The 19,386-nt window shown below is 42.3% G+C and overlaps 1 protein-coding gene across 9 annotated transcripts in view; it reads left to right on the top strand.

Annotated features, from left to right (window-relative positions):
* Positions 1 to 15,007, top strand: part of USP54 (ubiquitin specific peptidase 54) — a 141,625-nt gene extending 126,618 nt beyond the window's left edge. For all 9 annotated transcript variants that reach the window (XM_045196157.2, XM_045196158.2, XM_045196160.3 and 6 more), the window contains 3 exons: positions 7,334 to 7,452; positions 11,555 to 11,741; positions 13,719 to 15,007. In XM_045196157.2, coding sequence (XP_045052092.2) covers positions 7,334 to 7,452; positions 11,555 to 11,741; positions 13,719 to 14,278 — 866 coding nt within the window. In that variant the 3' untranslated portion in view covers positions 14,279 to 15,007. The remainder of the gene's footprint in view (positions 1 to 7,333; positions 7,453 to 11,554; positions 11,742 to 13,718) is intronic.
* Positions 15,008 to 19,386: the final 4,379 nt, after the last annotated feature.

Genomic DNA, 19,386 nt, shown 5'->3' with positions numbered 1-19,386 from the left:
TGTGATGGTTTGATACACGTATTTGTTGCTAAAAGATTACCACAGCAACGTTAGTTAACACAACCACCACCACACATAATCAAAGTACTTGTGTGGTAAGAACATTTAAAAGCTACTCTCTTAGCAGCTTTCACGTATGTCATACAACGTCGTGGACTGTAGTCACGATCCCCAGAACTTGCAGCTGGAAGTTTACACCCTGTGACTAACGTCTCTCCAGTTCCCCCAGCCCCTGGCAACTACCATTCATTCTATTCTCTGTTTGTATTCGTTTGCTTTTCTTATTTTTTAGATTCCACATATGAAATCATATAGTATTTGCCTTTCTCTGACTTATTTTTTAAGCTTTATTTATACATAATTTACACATCATACAATTCACCTAAAATGGACAACTCAAAAGGTTTTTGTTGTATTCACAGAGTTGTCTGTCCATTACCACAATCAATTTTAAAGTGTTTTCATCACCCCCAAAGAAAACTTGTACCCGTTAGTAGTTACTCCCCATTTCCTCCTTCCCCTTCTCCTGGCCCCAGGCAACTTCTCATCTATTTTCTGCCTATAGATTTGCTTATTTCGGACATTTTGTATAGATGGAATCATACAGTATACTGTGTTTGTGACCAGATTATTGACATGTTGTAGTTCCTAAAGAGTTGCGCATACACTGCCCTTGACCTGCACTCTAAATTTCATAATACCATGGAATTGGGCAGACATCATCTTAAAAATAAAAAATAATTTTTTGTCATGGAATATCCAAAAGTTAAGAGTAAGAGTAAATGTTATACACCCCCTCACGTACTTATCACTAACTTGCATGGTGATTATTTTGGCCAATTATTAATATATGGCCAATAATTGATTTAGCTATAGCACCCTTCCCTTTCCCTTTTCCACTAGATTGCTTTAAAGCATGTCCCAGACATTATATCATTTATCCATAATAGTTTAGAATCTATCTCAAAGAAATAAAGACTAATTTTTATTTATTGATGAGAGAAAGAAATATTGACCTGTTGTTCTACTTCTTCTATGCTTTCCTTGGTTGGGTCTTATATGTGCCCTGACTGGGGATCAAACCCACAACCTTGGTGTATTAGGACGATGCTCGAACCAATTGAGCTACCTGGCCAGGGCTCTGCTTAAGTATCTTTAAAACACAGGTGGCAACCACAAGGCCCAAGGGCTGAACCCAGCCCTCCACCTTGTTTTATCCAGACCAGCACCTTGTTTCTACCCAGCAGCAGCACAGAGCTCCTTGCCCCTTGCCCCTACTTAAGTACTAGTTACATTTATACAGTCCTAAAATACATTTGGCCATTTGAAGGCAACCTCAAGGCTGATGTGGCCCCCGGTGAAAATGAGTTTGACACCCCTGCTTTAAAAGAATCAGAGTCTACTCCCTTCAGAAGGTTTCAGTGGCCACCTCCTTGTCTAGGGAAGCATGTTTGACTTGGTTAGAGGAGCACCCGATTCTAGTCATCGTAGCTGTAATTCTTTCTTTTTTAAAGATTTTATTTATTTATTTTAAAGTATTTTTTATTGATTATACTATTACAGTCTTCCCAATTTTCCTCCTTTATCCCTCCTCTGCCCTGCATACCCAACCCTCCACCATTCGCCCCCTTAGTTCATGTCCACGGGTTGTACATATAAGTTCTTTGAGTCCTCTGTTTCCTATACCATTTTTTATCTCTCTCTGTCTATTTTATGCATACTTCTTATACTTCTTTATAATTATGCTTCTTCTTCCCTGTACCTTTTTCCCCCTATTCCTCCCTTCCTCCTCCTCACTAAATCCGTCCATGTGATGTCCATTTCTCTGATTCTGTTCCTGTTCTAGTGTTTGTTCAGTTTTTGTTTTCGTTGTTTTTCTTTTCTTTTAGGTTCCACTATTGATAGTTGTGAGTTTGTTGTTATTTTATTGTTGATATTTTTGATCTTCTTTTTCTTAGATAAGTCCCTTTAACATTTCATATAATAAGGGTTTGATGATGATGAACTCCTTTAACTTGACCTTATCTGGGAAGTATTTTATCTGCCCTTCCATTCTAAATGAGAATGGAGAATTCTTTGCTGGATACAGCAATCTTGGATGTAAGTCCTTGCCTTTTATGATTTCAAATACTTCTTCCAGCCCCTTCTTGCCTGCAGGATCTCTTTTGAGAAATCAGCTGATAGCCTTATGGGAACTCCTTTGTAGGTGACTGGCTCCTTTCCTCTTGCTGCTTTTAAGATTCTCTCCTTACCTTTAATCTTAGGTAAGTTAATGTTGATGTGCCTTGGTGTGTTCCTCCTTGGGTCCAGCTTCTTTGGGACTCTCTGAGCTTCCTGGACTTCCTGGAAGTCTATTTCCTTTGCCAGATTGGGAAAGTTTTCCTTCATTATTTGTTTTCAATTTCTTGCTCTTGTTCTTCTCCTTCTGGCGCTCCTATAAGTCAGATATTGGAATGTTTCAGGTTGTCTCAGAGGTTCATATGTCTCTCTTCATTCTTTTGAATTCTTGTCTCATCATTCTATTCTGGTTGGATGTTTATTTCTTCCTTTTGTTCCAAATTGTTGATTTGACTCCTGGTTTCCTTCCTGTCACTGCTGATTCCCTGAATATTTTGCTTTATTTCATTTTGGGTATCTTTCATTTGTTTTTTCATTTTTTGACCAAGCTCAGTCAGTTCTGTGAGCATTTTGATTACCAGGGCTTTAAATTCTCCATTAGATAGGTTGGTTATCTCCTCATCGCTTAGCTCTCTTTCTGAGGTTTTGCTCTGTTCTTTCACTTGGGCCATATTTCTTTGTCTTGGTGCACCTGTTAAGTTGTAAGAGGGCGGGGCCTTAGGTATTCACCCTGCTAGGGCAACCCTTCTTGCTGTGCTGTGGCACTGCCTGTGGGGAAGGGACCAGAGAGGGAACAATGCAGCTCACCTGCTCGGCTCTACTGCACTTTCCAAGGAACCCTGGTGTGAGACTGGGAGTTTCTCCCACCATGGCAACCACTGTAGTCCACAGTCAGTTCTGAGTCTCAGTTTTGCCTTTAGCCAGCCCCACCTGCTGCAGGTCCTTATCCATCTGGTTGTTCTGGTTGATTTTTTTTCTTTAATTTTTTGGTTGTCAGAGTTCCAGGCAGTTTGATTTTCTGGCACTTCTGGTTGTTTGTTGATTTTAGATTGGTTGTTATCATCCTTTTGGTTGTGCAAGGAAGCGAAGGGTTTCTGCCTACACCTCTATCTTGGCCAGCACATTATTTTTAGACAGAGGGGAAGGGAGGGAGAAAGAGAGGAAGGGAAACATCAATACCTGGTTGCCTCTCACGTGCCCCCTAATGGGGACCTGGACCGCAACCCAGGCATGTGCCCTGACTGGGAATTGAACCCTTTGGTTCACAGGCCAGTGCGCAATCCACTGACCCACACCAGCCAGGGCCATACCTGTAATTCTTTTTTTTTTTTTTTTGGATATATTTATTGATTATGCTATTACAGTTGTCCCATTTCCACCCCTTCACTCCACTCCATCCTGCCCACCCCCTCCCTCCCACATTCTCTCCCTATAGTTCATGTCCATGGGTCATACATATAAGTTCTTTGGCTTCTACATTTCCTATACTATTCTTACCCTCCCCCCGTCTATTTTCCACCTATCATTTATGCTACGTATTCTCTGTACCTTCCCCCCCCCCAACTCCCCTGTTGGTAACCCTTCATGTGAGCTCCATTTCTGTGGTTCTGTTCCTGTTCTAGTTGTTTGCTTAGTTTGCTTTTGTTTTTGTTTTAGGTGTGGTTGTTTATAACTGTGAGTTTGCTGTCATTTTTACTGTTCATATTTTTTATCTTCTTTTTCTTAGGTAAGTCCCTTTAACATTTCATATAATAAGGGCTTGGTGATGATGAACTTCTTTAACTTGACCTTATCTGAGAAGCACTTTATCTTCCCTTCCATTCTAAATGATAGCTTTGCTGGATAGAGCAATCTTGGATGTAGGCCCTTGCCTTTCATGACTTGGAATACTTCTTGCCAGCCCCTTCTTGCCTGTAAGGTCTCTTGTGAGAAATCAGCTGACAGTCTTATGGGAACTCCTTTGTAGGTAACTGTGTCCTTATCCCTTGCTGCTTCTCAGATTCTCTCCTGCTTAATCTTGGCTAATGTAATGATGATGTGCCTTGGTGTGTTCCTCCTTGGGTCCAGCTTCTTTGGGACTCTCTGAGCTTCCTGGACTTCCTGGAAGTCTTTCCTTTGCCAGACTGGGGAAGTTCTCCTTCATTATTTGTTCAAATAAGTTTTCAATTTTTTGTTCTTCCTCTTCTCCTTCTGGCACCCCTATAATTCAGATGTTGGAACGTTTCAAGATGTCCTAGAGGTTCCTAAGCCTCTCCTCATCTTTCAGAATTCTTGTTTCTTCATTCTTTTCTGGTTGGATGTTTCTTTCTTCCTTCTGGTCCACATCGTTGATTTGAGTCCCAGTTTCCTTCACATCACTATTGGTTCCCTGTACATTTTTCTTTGTTTCTCTTAGCATAGCCTTCATTTTTTCATCTGGTTTTCGACCAAATTCAACCAGTTCTGTGAGCGTCTTGATAACCAGTGTTTTGAACTGTGCATCTGATAGGTTGGCTATCTCTTCCTCGCTTAGTTGTATTTTTTCTGGAGCTTTGAAGTGTTCTGTCATTTGGGCCATTTTTTTTTTTATCTTGGCGAGTCTGTTACTTAAAGGGGCGGAGCCTTAGGTGTTCCCGTGAGTCCCTGCGCTGTGATGCTGTATGTGGGGGAGGGGCCGAGGGGGAGTAATGATGCTTGCTCCACTCTCCACCGGTTTTCAGTCACTCCCTCCACTACCCACAATCAAATTGGGCCCCTCTGGTGCTGGTTCCCAAGTGGGTGGGCTTGCGGACGCCCTAGGCCCCTGTGGGTCTCTCCAACGACCTCTCATGTGAGGCTGGGAGTTTCTCTTGTTGCTGCCCCAACCCCCACGGGTGTTTTCACTCAGAGGTTTGAGGCTTTATTTCCTGTTCCGGAGCCCTGGGTTATGCAAACTGCTTTGCTCCCCGCCGTTTGTCTGGTTTATCTGTGGGCTAATGTGGGGCCTCGGGGTGCTACCCACCGCTCTGCCTGCCCCGTTCTCCGCCACTCTGAGTCCGGCCCTCTCGGTTTATCTGTGCATGAATGTGGGGCCGCAGGGTCTGCTAGTGGTCAGACTGCCTGCCCCGTTTGTCCCACACTTTGCCAGTCTCGGTCCCACCACGGCAACTCGAGTCCTCTCCGCCCCGGTGCCTGTCTCCGCCCCTCCTTCCAGTCAGGATGTATGTTTATTTTTTATCTCCTTGGTGTCGGACTTCCTTGCCGTTCGATTTTCTGTCAGTTCTGGTTGTGCGAGGAGGCACAGTGTGTCTACCTACGCCGCCATCTTGGTTCTCCTCATACCTGTAATTCTTAAATCTGACTGCCCATCATAGTCACCTATGGATTGGCTTTAAAAAAATCAGAGAAATTATTTTAAATAAATGGATCAGATCGCACGTACTATTTTTGTTGTGGACAAATTTACTGTTTATCTTTCCTCCCCTCACATCAATCCCTACCTTTTATTCCCCACCTTCCTGGGTAATAATATAATGTGCATATTTCTCTATTTTTCTGTTTATAAAATCCTGTGTAGATCTGCATGCACAGTGCTTTTGGGGGGGTTAATATTATAGGATATTTTTTCTCGTAACAGTACTTCATGAAAATCCCTCCAAGTCATCTTGTTTAATTCAATTATTCTTGTTAGTGGTGGGCAATATTTGACATTGAGGATACCATAATGTATTTAGCCATTCTGCTATAGATGGGCATTATTTTAGTTCTTAGCGACTTCAAACGAAGCTACCATAAACTGGTATTTTCGCTTCTTATTTCCAGTAGTAAAATTGTTGGGTAAGAGGGTAAATATATTCTCAACCTTAATTGATATTTCTAGATAGCTTTTCAGGAAGACTATAACATTTTACATTGCATAAACAGTGCCTGAGTACATTCTCCTACACTTTAAAAAAAAAAATTCTCACCTGAGAATATGTTTATTGATTTTAGAAAGAGAAAAAGGGAGAGATAGAGAGAGGTAGACATTGATGTGATAGAGAAACATCAATCAGTTGCCTCCTGTGTGCACCCCAGCTGGGGACTGAACCCATGACCTATGTATGCACCTAACTGGGAATTGAACTCACAACCCTTTGGTGCACAGAATGATGTTCCAAGCAACTGAGCCACCCAGCCAGGGAGGGATTTTCCCACACTTTTAGGGGATGCCTCTTAAAAATAAATATTCCTGTGCTCTAACCACAAAGATTCTGATTCAATAGGTCTGTCTAGAGATACAGGAAGTTACATTTCTTAAAGCTCCTAGATGAATCTAAGGTGGTTTTAGGACCACTACATTTAAACTCCAGGAAGCATTAAAAATAAATGGTCTTCTAGCTTAATATCAGCAATATGATGCTTTAGCCTGATGACATATATTAGAATCAAAATATCAAATCAAAACATGAATTGGCAATAGGCATAGATATATCAAATACAGGTCAAGGGCATGTGCGTCTTCAGAGTGGAAGGCTTAATTAGTCATATTAGGGCAAGCCCCTTGGGAATCACATATCCAGTTTGGAGCCGCTCTTAACAGTTAGCAATATTTTGAGGAAGAGATAAGCATTTACAGATTGTTTAGAATTTTAAGTAATTGAGAGAAGCTAGTGGAAGTAAAAGAGTGTTACACATACAGGAGCTGAAGATCTCCTGTTCATAATAATAGGAAGCAAAAATCAAGAGACCTGAATTTTAATAATGGTTAAACTACTTACTACCTGTCAGACCATGGAACTCATTTCCATGTTATGTAAAGTGAGGTTTGATAGGTGATTACTATGATCATTTCCGTTTCTAACTAGACTGGAGATAATAGTTTCTTTGTCTTCACAGACGCTCTAGAGAATCACTATGTTGGAAAATTTCCTCTGTATATATTTTAAGTCTTGGACCCACGTCTGACAGAAGCAAAGTTAATTGTGCTTACAAAAAATGAAATGAGGCAAGATGGGGACATTCAGCTGTCTCTCCACAGAGCCCCTTCTCTACAAGGTTTTTCAAGGCCTGTGTTCTGAGGCCCTTGTGGCATATAAGAAAACTATGCATACTCTGAAACTGTTGTTTCTGCATTCCAGGAGCACACCCTCCATTAAATCAGGGTTGCATATTAGTTGTTTAATGAAACAACTCCTGAGTTTTGTACTGCCAAGCTCAGAGTTTAGGCTCCAAGAGAAGGGAGGGCTTCAACTCATATTTGTCTTTTCCTCCTAAGGCTCTGCAGATGGTGTTGGAAGGAGGTTGAACTCAGCCCCTGGCCTTGGTCTCTCAAAGACCCCAACAGCAGAAATGGAGCACAATCTCCATGAAGCCAGCACAGTGCCTGCTTTTCAGGTAGCAGTCTCAGGTGCCAAAGCGCTGGGCATGGGGTGTTGTGTTGGGGAAGGAATTGGGGAGAGAGATGCGTGGCGGGGTTGGTGGTAAGGCAGGGGCATGGTAATGTGGGACTATTAGATGAGAACAAGATCTATGATTGAGCTGCTTTTCAATGAGAGGAGATTGTCACCTAGGTACTACCTTTCAAATATATCTAATTCAGATCTCTACCAGTGAGCTTAACCCTATTCTCTCCCAAATTCCTGGAAACAGGTTCTGTGGGAAAACCCTAGGTCGGGCGTTACGTGTTTGCCTACGTGTGTCTGTGTATTTGAAGGCTACGCCTTGTCAAAACCCCAGCAGGAGTATGGAGAAGATGTTAAGTACAGTGCAGAGAATTTTTGCTGCATCTCACGCAATCTTAGTGGCACTGTTGCCTTAGAGAGGGAGGAGACCCCAGTCTCTTCCCACAGTGTTGTAAGTAGAAAGACACTCTTCCCTCAGTGTCTTTCTATTCAGTGCACCCTCTTTCTCTTGCTAGATAAAATACTGTGCAAGTGAAGAGGCAGAAAAAACTGAAGATTGTAATTTGGGGGAAAGCAATCTGCAAAAATGAGGACACACAGTCATTATTTTATTGACCCACATTTAGTTGGATCCCAGAGGAATGTCTCTTCCCTGTAGTTGTTCTGCAAGGTGTATTACAGAGCTCCCCAGGGTGAGAAGAGTCCTAGTAGCCTTGAGAGGAGTCTCTGAGAAGCAATAGCTGCTGATTGGGTCAGAACCCATGTCACTAATCAAAGGAAGAGGTGGGATGGAATATTGTTTTGCCTTTTCCGCCTCACCGTAGTTCATGATTGAGTGAGGTCCAGGGTGCTTTCAAGCTGAAATAAAGCATGTGCATTAGCAAATATGGAAAGTGATTTCCATAAAAAAATCCTCCTTCTGAGGCCTTTCTTACATAATTAATGCAGTAATTTGTGGGTGAAATGGACAGGGACACCCAAGTCAGCAGAGATCAACAAACAAATAGTTTCAGTGGCTGGATTTATAAATTGTGCCTTTTGAGAATTTCACACACTTGTCCAAGGCAGGTTGAGTTTTCCTTACAATAGAGGTCAGGATGAAAAGCATCAATGCATGGAAACTTGTTCACTAGGTTAGCTGAATACAAAATTTAAAACAGGTTTTAAATATGTGGTATAAAAATTAAAAGGTGCAAAAGGATATAGAGTGAAAACTAAGTCTCCATTCTACCAGTCCTTCAGATCCAGTTTCTCTTCCTTAGAGGCAGTAATTTTTTCCAATCAATTATTCATCAGTTCCTGAACAACTCTGAACAGTTTGCTATTCTTTTTGGAAAAGGTGGTCTTTTTTTGCCCAGCATGTCTTCTATACCTTTAATGCATTTAATGGCAAACTGTTACTTTCTAGGAGATTTGGCTCGCTTTCTTCTGACTCCTGTATTATTTATTTATTCATTCATTCTTTTCATTGCTTATTGAGCTTATGTTCTAGGTACTGTGGCAGGTGCTGGGGATACAGTGGTTAGTGAGCTAGATGTAGTCCCAGCTCTCAGGGCCTTTACAGTGTACTGGAGACAGATAAATAAACAATTCTAATATAACATGATAGGATTTAATGCTATGGAAGTATAGTAGAAGGAAATCTAAACTAGGCTTGAAGGATAAAAGACGACTTCCTGGAAGAAGTAAAAATATATACAACAGGTACAGGGACCTGAAGCAGATGTTACCTGAATTAAAAGAAGTTTGGTATGGCAAGATTAGAGTCTGGCAAGGGAAGGATGGAGGGGATTGACTAGTGAGACTGGAAAGAATACAACCAAGGGTTATACCATGAACTACAGTAAGAAGTTTGGGAGGATAGCAAGAAGTGGACATACTGGAGAGCCAATTAGGAACTAAAAATCAGTGGGACTTGGTGCCTGCCCACCTTGATATGGGGAAAGGAGAATCAAAGTTCATGTCCAGGAATTATGGGTTGATTGATAACCATGTATTTGAGGGAAAAGAAACAAGTATGTATTTGAGGGAAGAGGTATGTACAATTTTGGATATACAGGATGGGGCAAAAGGAGGTTTACAGTTCTATGGAAAATAGTACAATAATTAATAAATAATAACACCAGAATGAACTCTGTTTTGTATACTCATAAATATAAACCTACTTTTGCCCACCCTGTATTAAACTTGAGTGGAGATATCCTGTAGGCCTTTGGATGTGAGACATCTAGGCTTGAAATTGAGATTTGAAAATCATACCCATTGAAAAGAGGAAGAATATTGTGAGAGAGAGGAGCCAGGACATATCCCCGAAGCGTATCAGAAGAAGAAGAACCACCTTAAAAGGAGACTTAGTGAAAGAGATCAGAGAGAGAAGGGAAGCCAGGGAGAGCGGCGTCACTCTCCTCTGTCTAGAAGAAAGGAATAGTTGGCTGTGTCACATGCTGAAAGGACCTGGTCCTTAGGCTACACGGTAAATGCCTACTGTGTGCCATGCTATGGTAGATGCTATGAGCATTCTGATGAAAGAACACAACTTGTGCCCTTAAATAGCTTATAATCTCATAAAGCAAATAAGATATACTGGCATATATTATTTTATTTAATATTTATAAATGCCTGTGATGTTCCAGGTGTCGTTCAAGGTGCTGGGGATACTGGAGTGAAAAGAACTGTATTCTACTAGGAGAAAAAGACAATAAACAAGTTAATCCTAGACAATATATGATAAAGAAGAATAAAACAAAGCAAGAGGATAAGGAGTAAAGAGGTAACAGGGTTATTCTCAGGGTTATTTTTGACAGAATAGTGAGGGAAGCTGGCTCTAAGGAAGTAACATTTGATCAGAAACCTCAGTGACATCAAGGTGCGAGCCATGGAAAGAACATTCCAGGTAACAGAAACAGTAAGTGTAAAAGGCCTGAGGTGAAATGAGTGTCCTATATTTGTGGGACATTAAGAAGGTCGGAGTGTAAAAGTGCAGGAACGGTAGGAGGTAAGTGAGAAAGACTGGCTTTGCCATATCACACAGGAACTTGCAGGCCACAGTAAGGAGGTAGCGGGTTGGAGATGGGAAGATCAGATCAGAGGTTGTTGCCGTGGTCCAGTTAGGTTGAAATATGAAACATATGGGTAGAAATGACAGTATCTGGCAAAGGCAACTAATGGAATGATGGATGAAAAGTGCAAAATCAAGGGCAATGTAAATATATTAATCTGGGTGACTTAAGAAAATGTGGTACCTGGAGGAGGAGTTTGGAAGAATGTTGGTTCAGTTGTGGATATATTAGTGTTTCAAATGTTAAAGGGGATATTTCTGAGTTTTTGCCACAAAAGCGAGTGACTGGTGGAGTGTAGAGCAGGACGTAAGCATCGGTGAGAGCCCACCTGACAGGCAAACAAGGAGAGAGTGGAATGTAGCAATGACAGGAGAGAAAATGGAGGAGTAGAGTTCTTTTTCTTTTTTTTTTAAGATTTTATTTATTCATTTTTAGAGGGGAAGAGAGGGAGAAAAAGGGAGAGAAACACCAATACGTGGTTGCCTCTCCAACATACCCTACTGGGGACCTGGCCTGCCACCCAGCCATGTGCCCTGACTGGGAATTGAACCAGCGACCCCTTGCTTCGCGTGCCAGCATTCAATCCACTGAGCCACACCAGCCAGGGCAAGAGTTCTTGATTGTTCATTTAAGGAGATATATTTTGGTTCCTAATATTTAGAGAGAGTATAGAATTTTCTTTCTCAATCTCAGGCTTTCTGAATTTCTCATTTCTTTTCTATTTTTAAATTTCTCTCTCTCTCTTTCTAATTCTACTGTTAGGATTAAGGAGTTTGCTAAAGATGTCGATGGTAGGGTTGGGAAGGTAAGGGCTATGAGGAAGACACGTTTGGTGTCTCCAGTTAATAGCGGTCAGGATGTCTCCTGGAGGGACTAACAAGAAGAGACTGAGTAAACCAAGCCCCTTCCCAGAACACAGCATCTTTGCACTTTAGTTCCCTCCATCTCCCCCTGCCTGCCTCACTGTATTTGCCCAACCATATCCTGCTGTATGTTAATTCTCATCTCTGTGTTTTTTTGTCGTCTCATTATAAGGATTCATCAAACGCGAGGAAAAAGGCTTTGGAAACCAAGCACCGTTGTTCCAGCTCCTCTTCCCTCCCTGTCATCCATGACCCTCCTGTGTTTCTCCTTGGTCCCAAACTCTACCCACCCCAACCACAGTTCCTGTCCCCAGATGTCTTGATGCCCAGCATGGCAGGGGAGCCCCATAGATCCCCAGGTAACTCTCCCCTCAAGTATAATATTATGTGCCAGAATGTGGCACCTTTCCAGAGACCTAAAGGTTCAAATTAGTACACCTATAGGTGTGTGGGTGTGGGTGTGTCCCACGGTGGGGTTGTAAAGGGATATGAATTACTGCTTTAAGATCAAATTTTCATCTAGATGAATTGTGATTGAATCATTTCTTGGGCAACATAGTTCCTAAACTAAAGGTCTGGAGTTCCCAGAATCTAACTACCCCCGAAAATGAACTGCTTCAATCATGACAGAATAAGCTTTTAAGTGATCAGTGGGAGTTAATATCCAGTCTTTAGAATCCCCCCTAAAACAGAAAGTGTCATCTCTATTAGTTTTCTCTCCTTCTGTCCCCTAAGTCTCAGTTAAGGAATGGCCTATGGTAGACTTGGGAAGGGGAAGACCCTGTACCTCAAATACCCATGCCCTGTATAAAGATCCAAACAGTCCTGGGAAAGGTGGGCAGCATCAGTCCAGCTTTCTCCATAGCAAAGTTTGCTTCTTTTCCTCTTCATGGGCTGAACCTACAGTTTAAGGCAGTAATCCCACTGGGAAATGGGAGGTAATACAATGCTGAATTTTTAACTATCTATATTACTTCTGATGTGAGATTATAAGGGAAGACTTTAACTTTTACATTTTATGCTTCAAATTGCTTTAACTTATAAGAATTAGCAATTGATTAATAATAGAAACTTCAAATCATACTATCACGTTTTCAAAGCATTTGTGAATAAAAAAAGGAAAATTACATTCATGAAGCTTCTAGAGGCTGCAACAAATGCAGAACATTGGCTGTGGTAACACAAATATTATTTTTTTAATAAATCTAGATTGGCCTGTGCATAAAAAATAAAATTGAGTGTAACTCCAAAAAAAAAAAACCCCACACAACTAGCATTTAGTTGGTAGAGGCCAGGGATGTTGCTAAACATCCTGCAATGCACAGGGAAGTTTCCCTGCACTCCCTTGTCCCCCAAAGAAAGAATTATCAGCCCCAAATATCATTCATGCCAAGATTGAGAAACCTTGGCTTATAGATATAAATGCCCCAGGGCAGAGGGTGGTTGTGGTTCTAGAACAGAAGATAGAGTAGTATTGTTGATATCTGTGTCTAAATTTTAGGAAGCTTTGGATAAATAGGCCATCTGGGTAGGTGGACTTTCTGTAACTCTGTGGAACATCCAGGCAGTCAGCTTTGACAGTTGCTACGGGCATCTGATTATATAGGCAGCATTTATTGCAGCCTATTCTGCACCAAATGCTGTAGTGAATACAGAGGAGAAAGGAGGCAGCTCTCTACTCTCAAAGAGCTCAGTGTTTAGTCAGAATATGCATGCATGCATACATACATACACATATACATTTAACAATATAAGACAGATGTTGATGGGATATAAAAGATAAAGAGTTGGAAAGTATTTTTAGAAGTGATTCTTTTAAGTAAAGGGGAATTAACATATAGAAGAGGCACTTCACATTGTGTATGTGGGAGGAGTGGTGTGAACAAAAGCAGAGATCTCAGAATGTGCAGGAGTGTGACTGGAGTAAAGGCACCATGTTAAGAAAAAGAGTGATGTTTTGGAGTGATGGCTCTAGGAGTAGAGCTGTCACACTGGGAACATACATTTGCGATGTTAGGGAGCCATTCTGGAGTGTGTGTGTGTGTGTGCACGCACGCGCATGTGTTGAAGTTGAAGGATTACAGTGGAATGAGGCAGAAGTATGGCAGCATCTAAGAGACTATTTTATTTGCCCAGGTTGGAGGTAAGATACTTGATTTTGATGTATATTAAGAGTTTAAAAAATGAAATTAAAAGCAAGGCTAGGTTTCTTCCTTCCCTTGCATGTATGTTCTTGGAGGGGTGGAGAGTTGGGAGGAACAGCCTGGAGTGGTCCTCTGGGAAGGAGAATGGTTTACTGAAGATGCTCACTCTTTGGGTTTGTTTTCTCTTCTCAGGAACTTCAAGGAGTGCCCAGCAGTTTCTGGCTATGTGTGACAGGGGTGAAACTTCCCAAGGGGTCAAGTACACAGGAACGACTTGGAACTATCGGAGTCTTCCCCATTGTTCCAGAACAGATGCCTCTTGGGGACCATGGTCAGAGGCCAACCAGCATATTGGGGCTAGATTCCTGACTACTCCAGGGTGCAAGACTCAGCTAACCCACTCTGCCACACTACCAGAAAGACACCAGGGCCTTCACGTTCCTCATGCTCAGTCCTGGGGGGGGCTTCTCCATTCACCCTCCCACCCTCCCATTGTTCACCCCGTGTCTCTATCATCAAACAGTCTTCATGTACCCCTGAGGTCAGCTTGGAATTTGAGTCCTGTTCCAGGGTCTCGAGCCCCTGGTCCTCGAAGAGTAGATATGCCCCCAGATGATGACTGGAGGCAAAGCAGTTGTGCCCCACAATCTGGGCACAGGAGGATAGGGGGACAAGAGTTTCTGTTTGTTCTAGCAGATGCCCCTGGAAGAAAGCAGATCAGGGCTAGAGCCCTGCAGCACAGTAGGTGGTGAGGGCCACCCCTGTCCTTTCCTGGAGCCACAGCTTTCTCTGTTAAACTGTACTGTGGCAGCATTCATACCTTACATCTCTGCCAGGCTTGTGCTAGTCTCATCTCATCATAGAGCGGGCAGTTTCTCCGAGGGATGCCAGGAACCTCTAATGTGATGTGGCTGTTTGAGAAGGAATATCAGAAATTCAAATTTCCATTTACCTAACGAAGAGAAGTAGCTGCTATTTAGGCCTTTATTTGAGCCACTTTAAAGATGAATCCATATTACTCTGGACACTAGCCATTCCGTAGGTCACCATCTTATTCCTGGATACTTTATGTCCCTACTTGTACTTGAGCTCGCATCCTCTGTTCCTCTACTATCTTACCAACTTCTATTCTTTGTTTAATCCACCTATCTGTATTACCTGTCTGTCTTCCCCATCCCCCATTCTTGGAGGGACTGTCCTGACCACAGGGCAGTCCTCCTACCCAGGTATTATAGACTGTCACCCTTCCCTATGCCCCCAAAACTTAGGCCTAGAATGTGGAGCTTCCAACATAACATTTGCCCTGTGAACAAATGGAGTCAGGCACACTAACACCCTTCTGTCTCAGCAGCAGAGTCATTACTGCCACTTGCTCAGTCACTGTTGTAAACCCTCAGAGTCAGCTGAACTATTTTAGGGCCAAACATACTGTTTTTGTAAAGTATTTTTCATTAATAAATCTATAAGATAGTTCTATTTAATTCCTTGTCATTTAATTGTCTTATAAAGCCCTTTTGGGCTGGGAGAAGATGGCAGCTAAGTGGAAGCTGAGTCCACTTGCTCTTGCCCCCAACTCGGATTCATGGCTGATCTTCTGAAAAATAATCTGAACAATCAACAGAATCTTAGCTGATAATGAAGTTTTGTAAGCCAAAGGGTACAGAAGATGCCTTACAATGGTTGGTAAGGAGACTTTGTAAGTTGAAGGGGAAATACCCCATGTGTGGTGCCTGCAGCAAAGGAGAGACTAGTCAGAAATTGCAGCTTTGTGACTCCCTCCCCTCCCAGGGCAGGGGGCCCCAGTCCTGAATAGCGAACCCCCAAACCCTGGCTGGGAGGGACTTGGGAGGATATACAGAGTGGATGAGACCCAGGCTACACACATACACACACTGAACAGCATGTCCATAGCCATAGCACTAAATGTCAGCCAGGAGAGTGCCAAAGAGAGAGAGAGGGACTCTATCTGCTAAAATGATCAGGGTTGCACCTGGGTCAGGTGGAAGTAACTGTGGCCAGCTATGACCATTAGAGACTCGGTTTTTTGGAGAGGTGGTGTGCACAGAGAACCGGACAGTGACTTGGTGCTGCAGTGGGGGTGCCACAGAGAGACTTTTTAATAGGGGAGCTGAAGCAACCTGGGCAGGGACCCCATGCACAGCTGCTCTGCCAGCAAAGGGACAGTATGAAAGCGCAGTTTAGTCCCACTGAATACAGCTGGGTGGGAGGATCAGAAAGTTGCACAGCAAAAGGATTTCTGGGTCCCAGCACAGCTAGCAAGCCAGGGACTGTGCAAAACCGTTCGTGACTGTGTCTGCTGTGAGGGCAGTGGGCTGGGAATTAGACAGGCAAGAGTTGAGCACCTGAGATTATTTACAGCCAGGCAGAACCCCCTTCCCCAGCACAGTTCAAACCTCTGGGAAGGGAAGGATGTACCCAGCCTCCACCTCCTACAGGACTGCAAGTACTGTATCCAGTGGGGAAGTTCTGCAGAACAGTCAGGCCAGGCTCAGGAACCCCCAGCAGGGTGCATATCCACAGGAGAAATACAGGAAGAGAAACTCCAAAAGGCCCCATTTTGAACTTCTCTCAGGGAGTCAAAATACACTGGTTCCTAGGGCCCTATTCCACTGACTCCAGCAAGGCAGAAAGATCAGAAATTGGGGCAACAAGGGGTAATCAGGGCCCCACCCAGCCTTGGCTCTCACGCAGCGCTGCCATCAGCACCAAGCAAGAAAGAGCTGACCCTCTTACACAGATTGGCCCCTCCCTTGAAACACAGCTAATTCCTCAACTATACATTATTGGAAATAAGCTGGGACAGACCAAGACGGGTGGTATAGGGGCAGAGGAACACACCCACAATTTTCCCAGAAGACTGAACAGCTCCTCCTAGGGGAGACCCAGGGCTCTCACCCTCCAGATTGCAATAGAAGCCCCCTCTAGAGGCAGGTGGAGGTGTTACATGCAGTGCTGCCAGAAGTTGGATGACCCACCTCTGAACCTTGAGCTGATAAAAAGCAAGAGGAGGATTCAGACAGAAGGCAAACACCAAAGTCTGCTGAGATGAATTTCACCTCCTTCTTCAGTATTTGCATTATTTTTTTCTTGTGTGTATTCTTTTAACATTTTTTCTTTCTCAATTGTATTCTAATTCACTATTTTTGTCTTTATTCTTTTTATTTACAGTTCATTTTATTTTTATTTCAAATCTCACATTGTACCCTTCTTGTCTTCCTCCATTTTGTCTGCTTCCTTCTCATTCTTATTTTCATTTAAAATTTTATTTTCCCCCTTTCTACATCTTGTTCCTGTTTCTTACTCTCACTCTTTCCCCTCCCTCTATCTTCTCAAAATCATTTTTCTTTCCTTTAGTGAGCTCACATTCTTTTTCCCTTTCTTATAATATTCTTTCCACCTTTATTAATCATTGCTTGTTTAGCATGGCTAATGCAGTTATTGCTGTTTTCCTTCAATTTTATTCCTATTTTTTCACTATTTTTAAAATTTAAAATCTCAGGTTAATCTCCCCATCTTACTCCATTTTGCTTTCCTCCTGTCCTTGCTTATTTGAGTTTGAACTTTTATTTTTTCCCTTTCTTTGCCTGGACTCTATTCCTTACTCTTATTATTTCTCCTCCCTCTGTCCTCTCAAAATCATTTTTTTTTACTGTAGTCATCTTGTATTCTCTTTTTCTTATAATATTCTTATTCTCTTCCACCTTTATTATTCTTTGTTCATTTGTCATTTTTTATTGACCCTGTTGAGGTTTTTCTTCAATATTATTCCTACTGGTTCACTTTTTTAAAAAAAAATTCTATTTCAAACCTCATATAATATGCTTCCCTTTTCTTACTCCATTTTGCCACATCTCTTCCCTTTTTAACTTAGGTTATAAATTTTATTTTTTCCCTGTCTTCACCTTGTTTCTATTCCCTACTCAGTACTTCTGCCTCCTCCCTCTCAAAATCATTTCTTTCTTTTAGTCACCTCATACTTTTTTCCTACCTTATAATATTCTTAATCTCTTTCCACCTTTATTAATTTTTCCTCACTTGCTGTTGATATTGCTGATGTGGTGGGGGTATTTCTGCTGCTGTGGGTTTGGTTTTCTGTGTAGTTTTCTTTGTTCTGCCAGCACCTGTACAACAGCATACCGGATGTGGTGGGGATGCAGACTCTCAGTGAGCCTGCTGGAGGGGAGAACCCACCAGCGAATGAGCCATCAATAATCAAAGCCCAAGTACAACAAGAGAGCTCACATAATCTGAATAAAGGGCATTCCTAGAGCATCCAGCTGAGATCAAAGAGACTGCACCACGGAGTCGCACAGAAATCTATCACAGAAGACCACCCAGGAGGACAGGGAGTCAAAGCAGAGCAATATGATATGCAGAAACAAAGAGTCATCTAAAATGGGGAGACAGAGAGTAGTTACAGAATAGCCGTGGGGATGTAAAGTACAGTATAGGAAATGGAGTAACCAAAGATCTTATATGCATGACCCATGGACATCAACAATGGTGTGGGGATTCCCTGAGGGAGTGGGGAGTGCTGGGTGGAGAGGGGAAAAGGGGTAAAATTGGGATAAATGTAATAGCATGTACAATAAAATATAATTTCAAAAGAAAAAAAATAAAATGGGAGACAAAGAAACAACCCCGAATTGAAAGGAATGGAGGAATCCCAAGAAAAAGAGCTAAATGAAATTGAGGGCAAGCAATCTATCAGACATAGAGTTCAAAATAATGGTTACGAGGATGCTCAAGGAACTTTATGGGAACTACCGGAACTTAGTGGGAATTACATCAGCATGATAAATGACATAGAAACTATGAATAAGAACCAGGAGGACATAAAGAATACAATATCTGAAATAAAGAATTCACTAGAAGGAATTAAAAGTAGTCTGGATGAAGCAGAGGACCAAATCAGCGAGCTGGAAGGCAAGGTAGAGAAAACCATTCAGTCAGAGCAACAAAATGAAAAAAAGACTAAAAAAAAAAAATGATAGTTTAAGGGAACTTCAGGACAACATAAAACATAACAATATCCACATCATAGGAATACCAGAGGAAGAAAAGGATCAAGGGATAGAAAACCCATTGGAAAAAATAATGACAGAAAATGCCCTAACTTGGTGAAAGAAAAAGTAACACAAGTTCACTAAGCACAGAGGGTCCTAATTAAAATGAACGCAAAGAGGCCCACTCCAAGACACATCATAATTAAAATGGCAAAATTTAAAGACAAAGAGGGGAGCCTAAAAGCAGCAAGGTAGAAACAGCTAGTAACATTCAAAGGAGCCCCAATAAAGCTATCAGCTGATTTCTCAACAGAAGCACTACAAGCCAAAAGGGAATGACATGAAATATTCCAAGTAATGAAAAGCAAAGACCTACAACCAAGACTACACTATCCAGCAAGTCGATCATTTAAAATGGAAGGCAAAATAAAGAGCTTCCCAGACCAAAAAAGAATAAAAGAATACACCTCCACCAAGCCAGCATTGCAAGAGATGTTAAAGGAACTGCTTTAAGAAGAAGAAATAGGGAAAGCCAAGATGGAGGCATAGGTAGACACACTGCGCCTCCTCGCATAACCAAAAGAAGGACAACAATTTAAAAACAAAAAACACCTAGAACTGACAGAAAATCCAACCGCACGGAAGTCCAACAACCAGAGAGATAAAGAAGAAACATTCGTCCAGACTGGTAGGAGGGGCGGAGACCGGCAGCATGGGCAGACGGGTTCTTGGCAACACGGCCAGATCCAGAGACGTGGCGGATTGTGCGATGAACGGGGCAGGCAGTGCGACCGATAGCAGACCCCACAGCCCCACCCGGGAGGGCCGGCGGG

The sequence above is a fragment of the Desmodus rotundus genome, chromosome 4 (genome assembly GCF_022682495.2).
Source record: "Desmodus rotundus isolate HL8 chromosome 4, HLdesRot8A.1, whole genome shotgun sequence".
NCBI classification, from domain to species: domain Eukaryota; kingdom Metazoa; phylum Chordata; class Mammalia; order Chiroptera; family Phyllostomidae; genus Desmodus; species Desmodus rotundus.
Note: the sequence above shows the minus strand (reverse complement) of the source record. Positions and strands in the feature narration are given on the sequence as shown.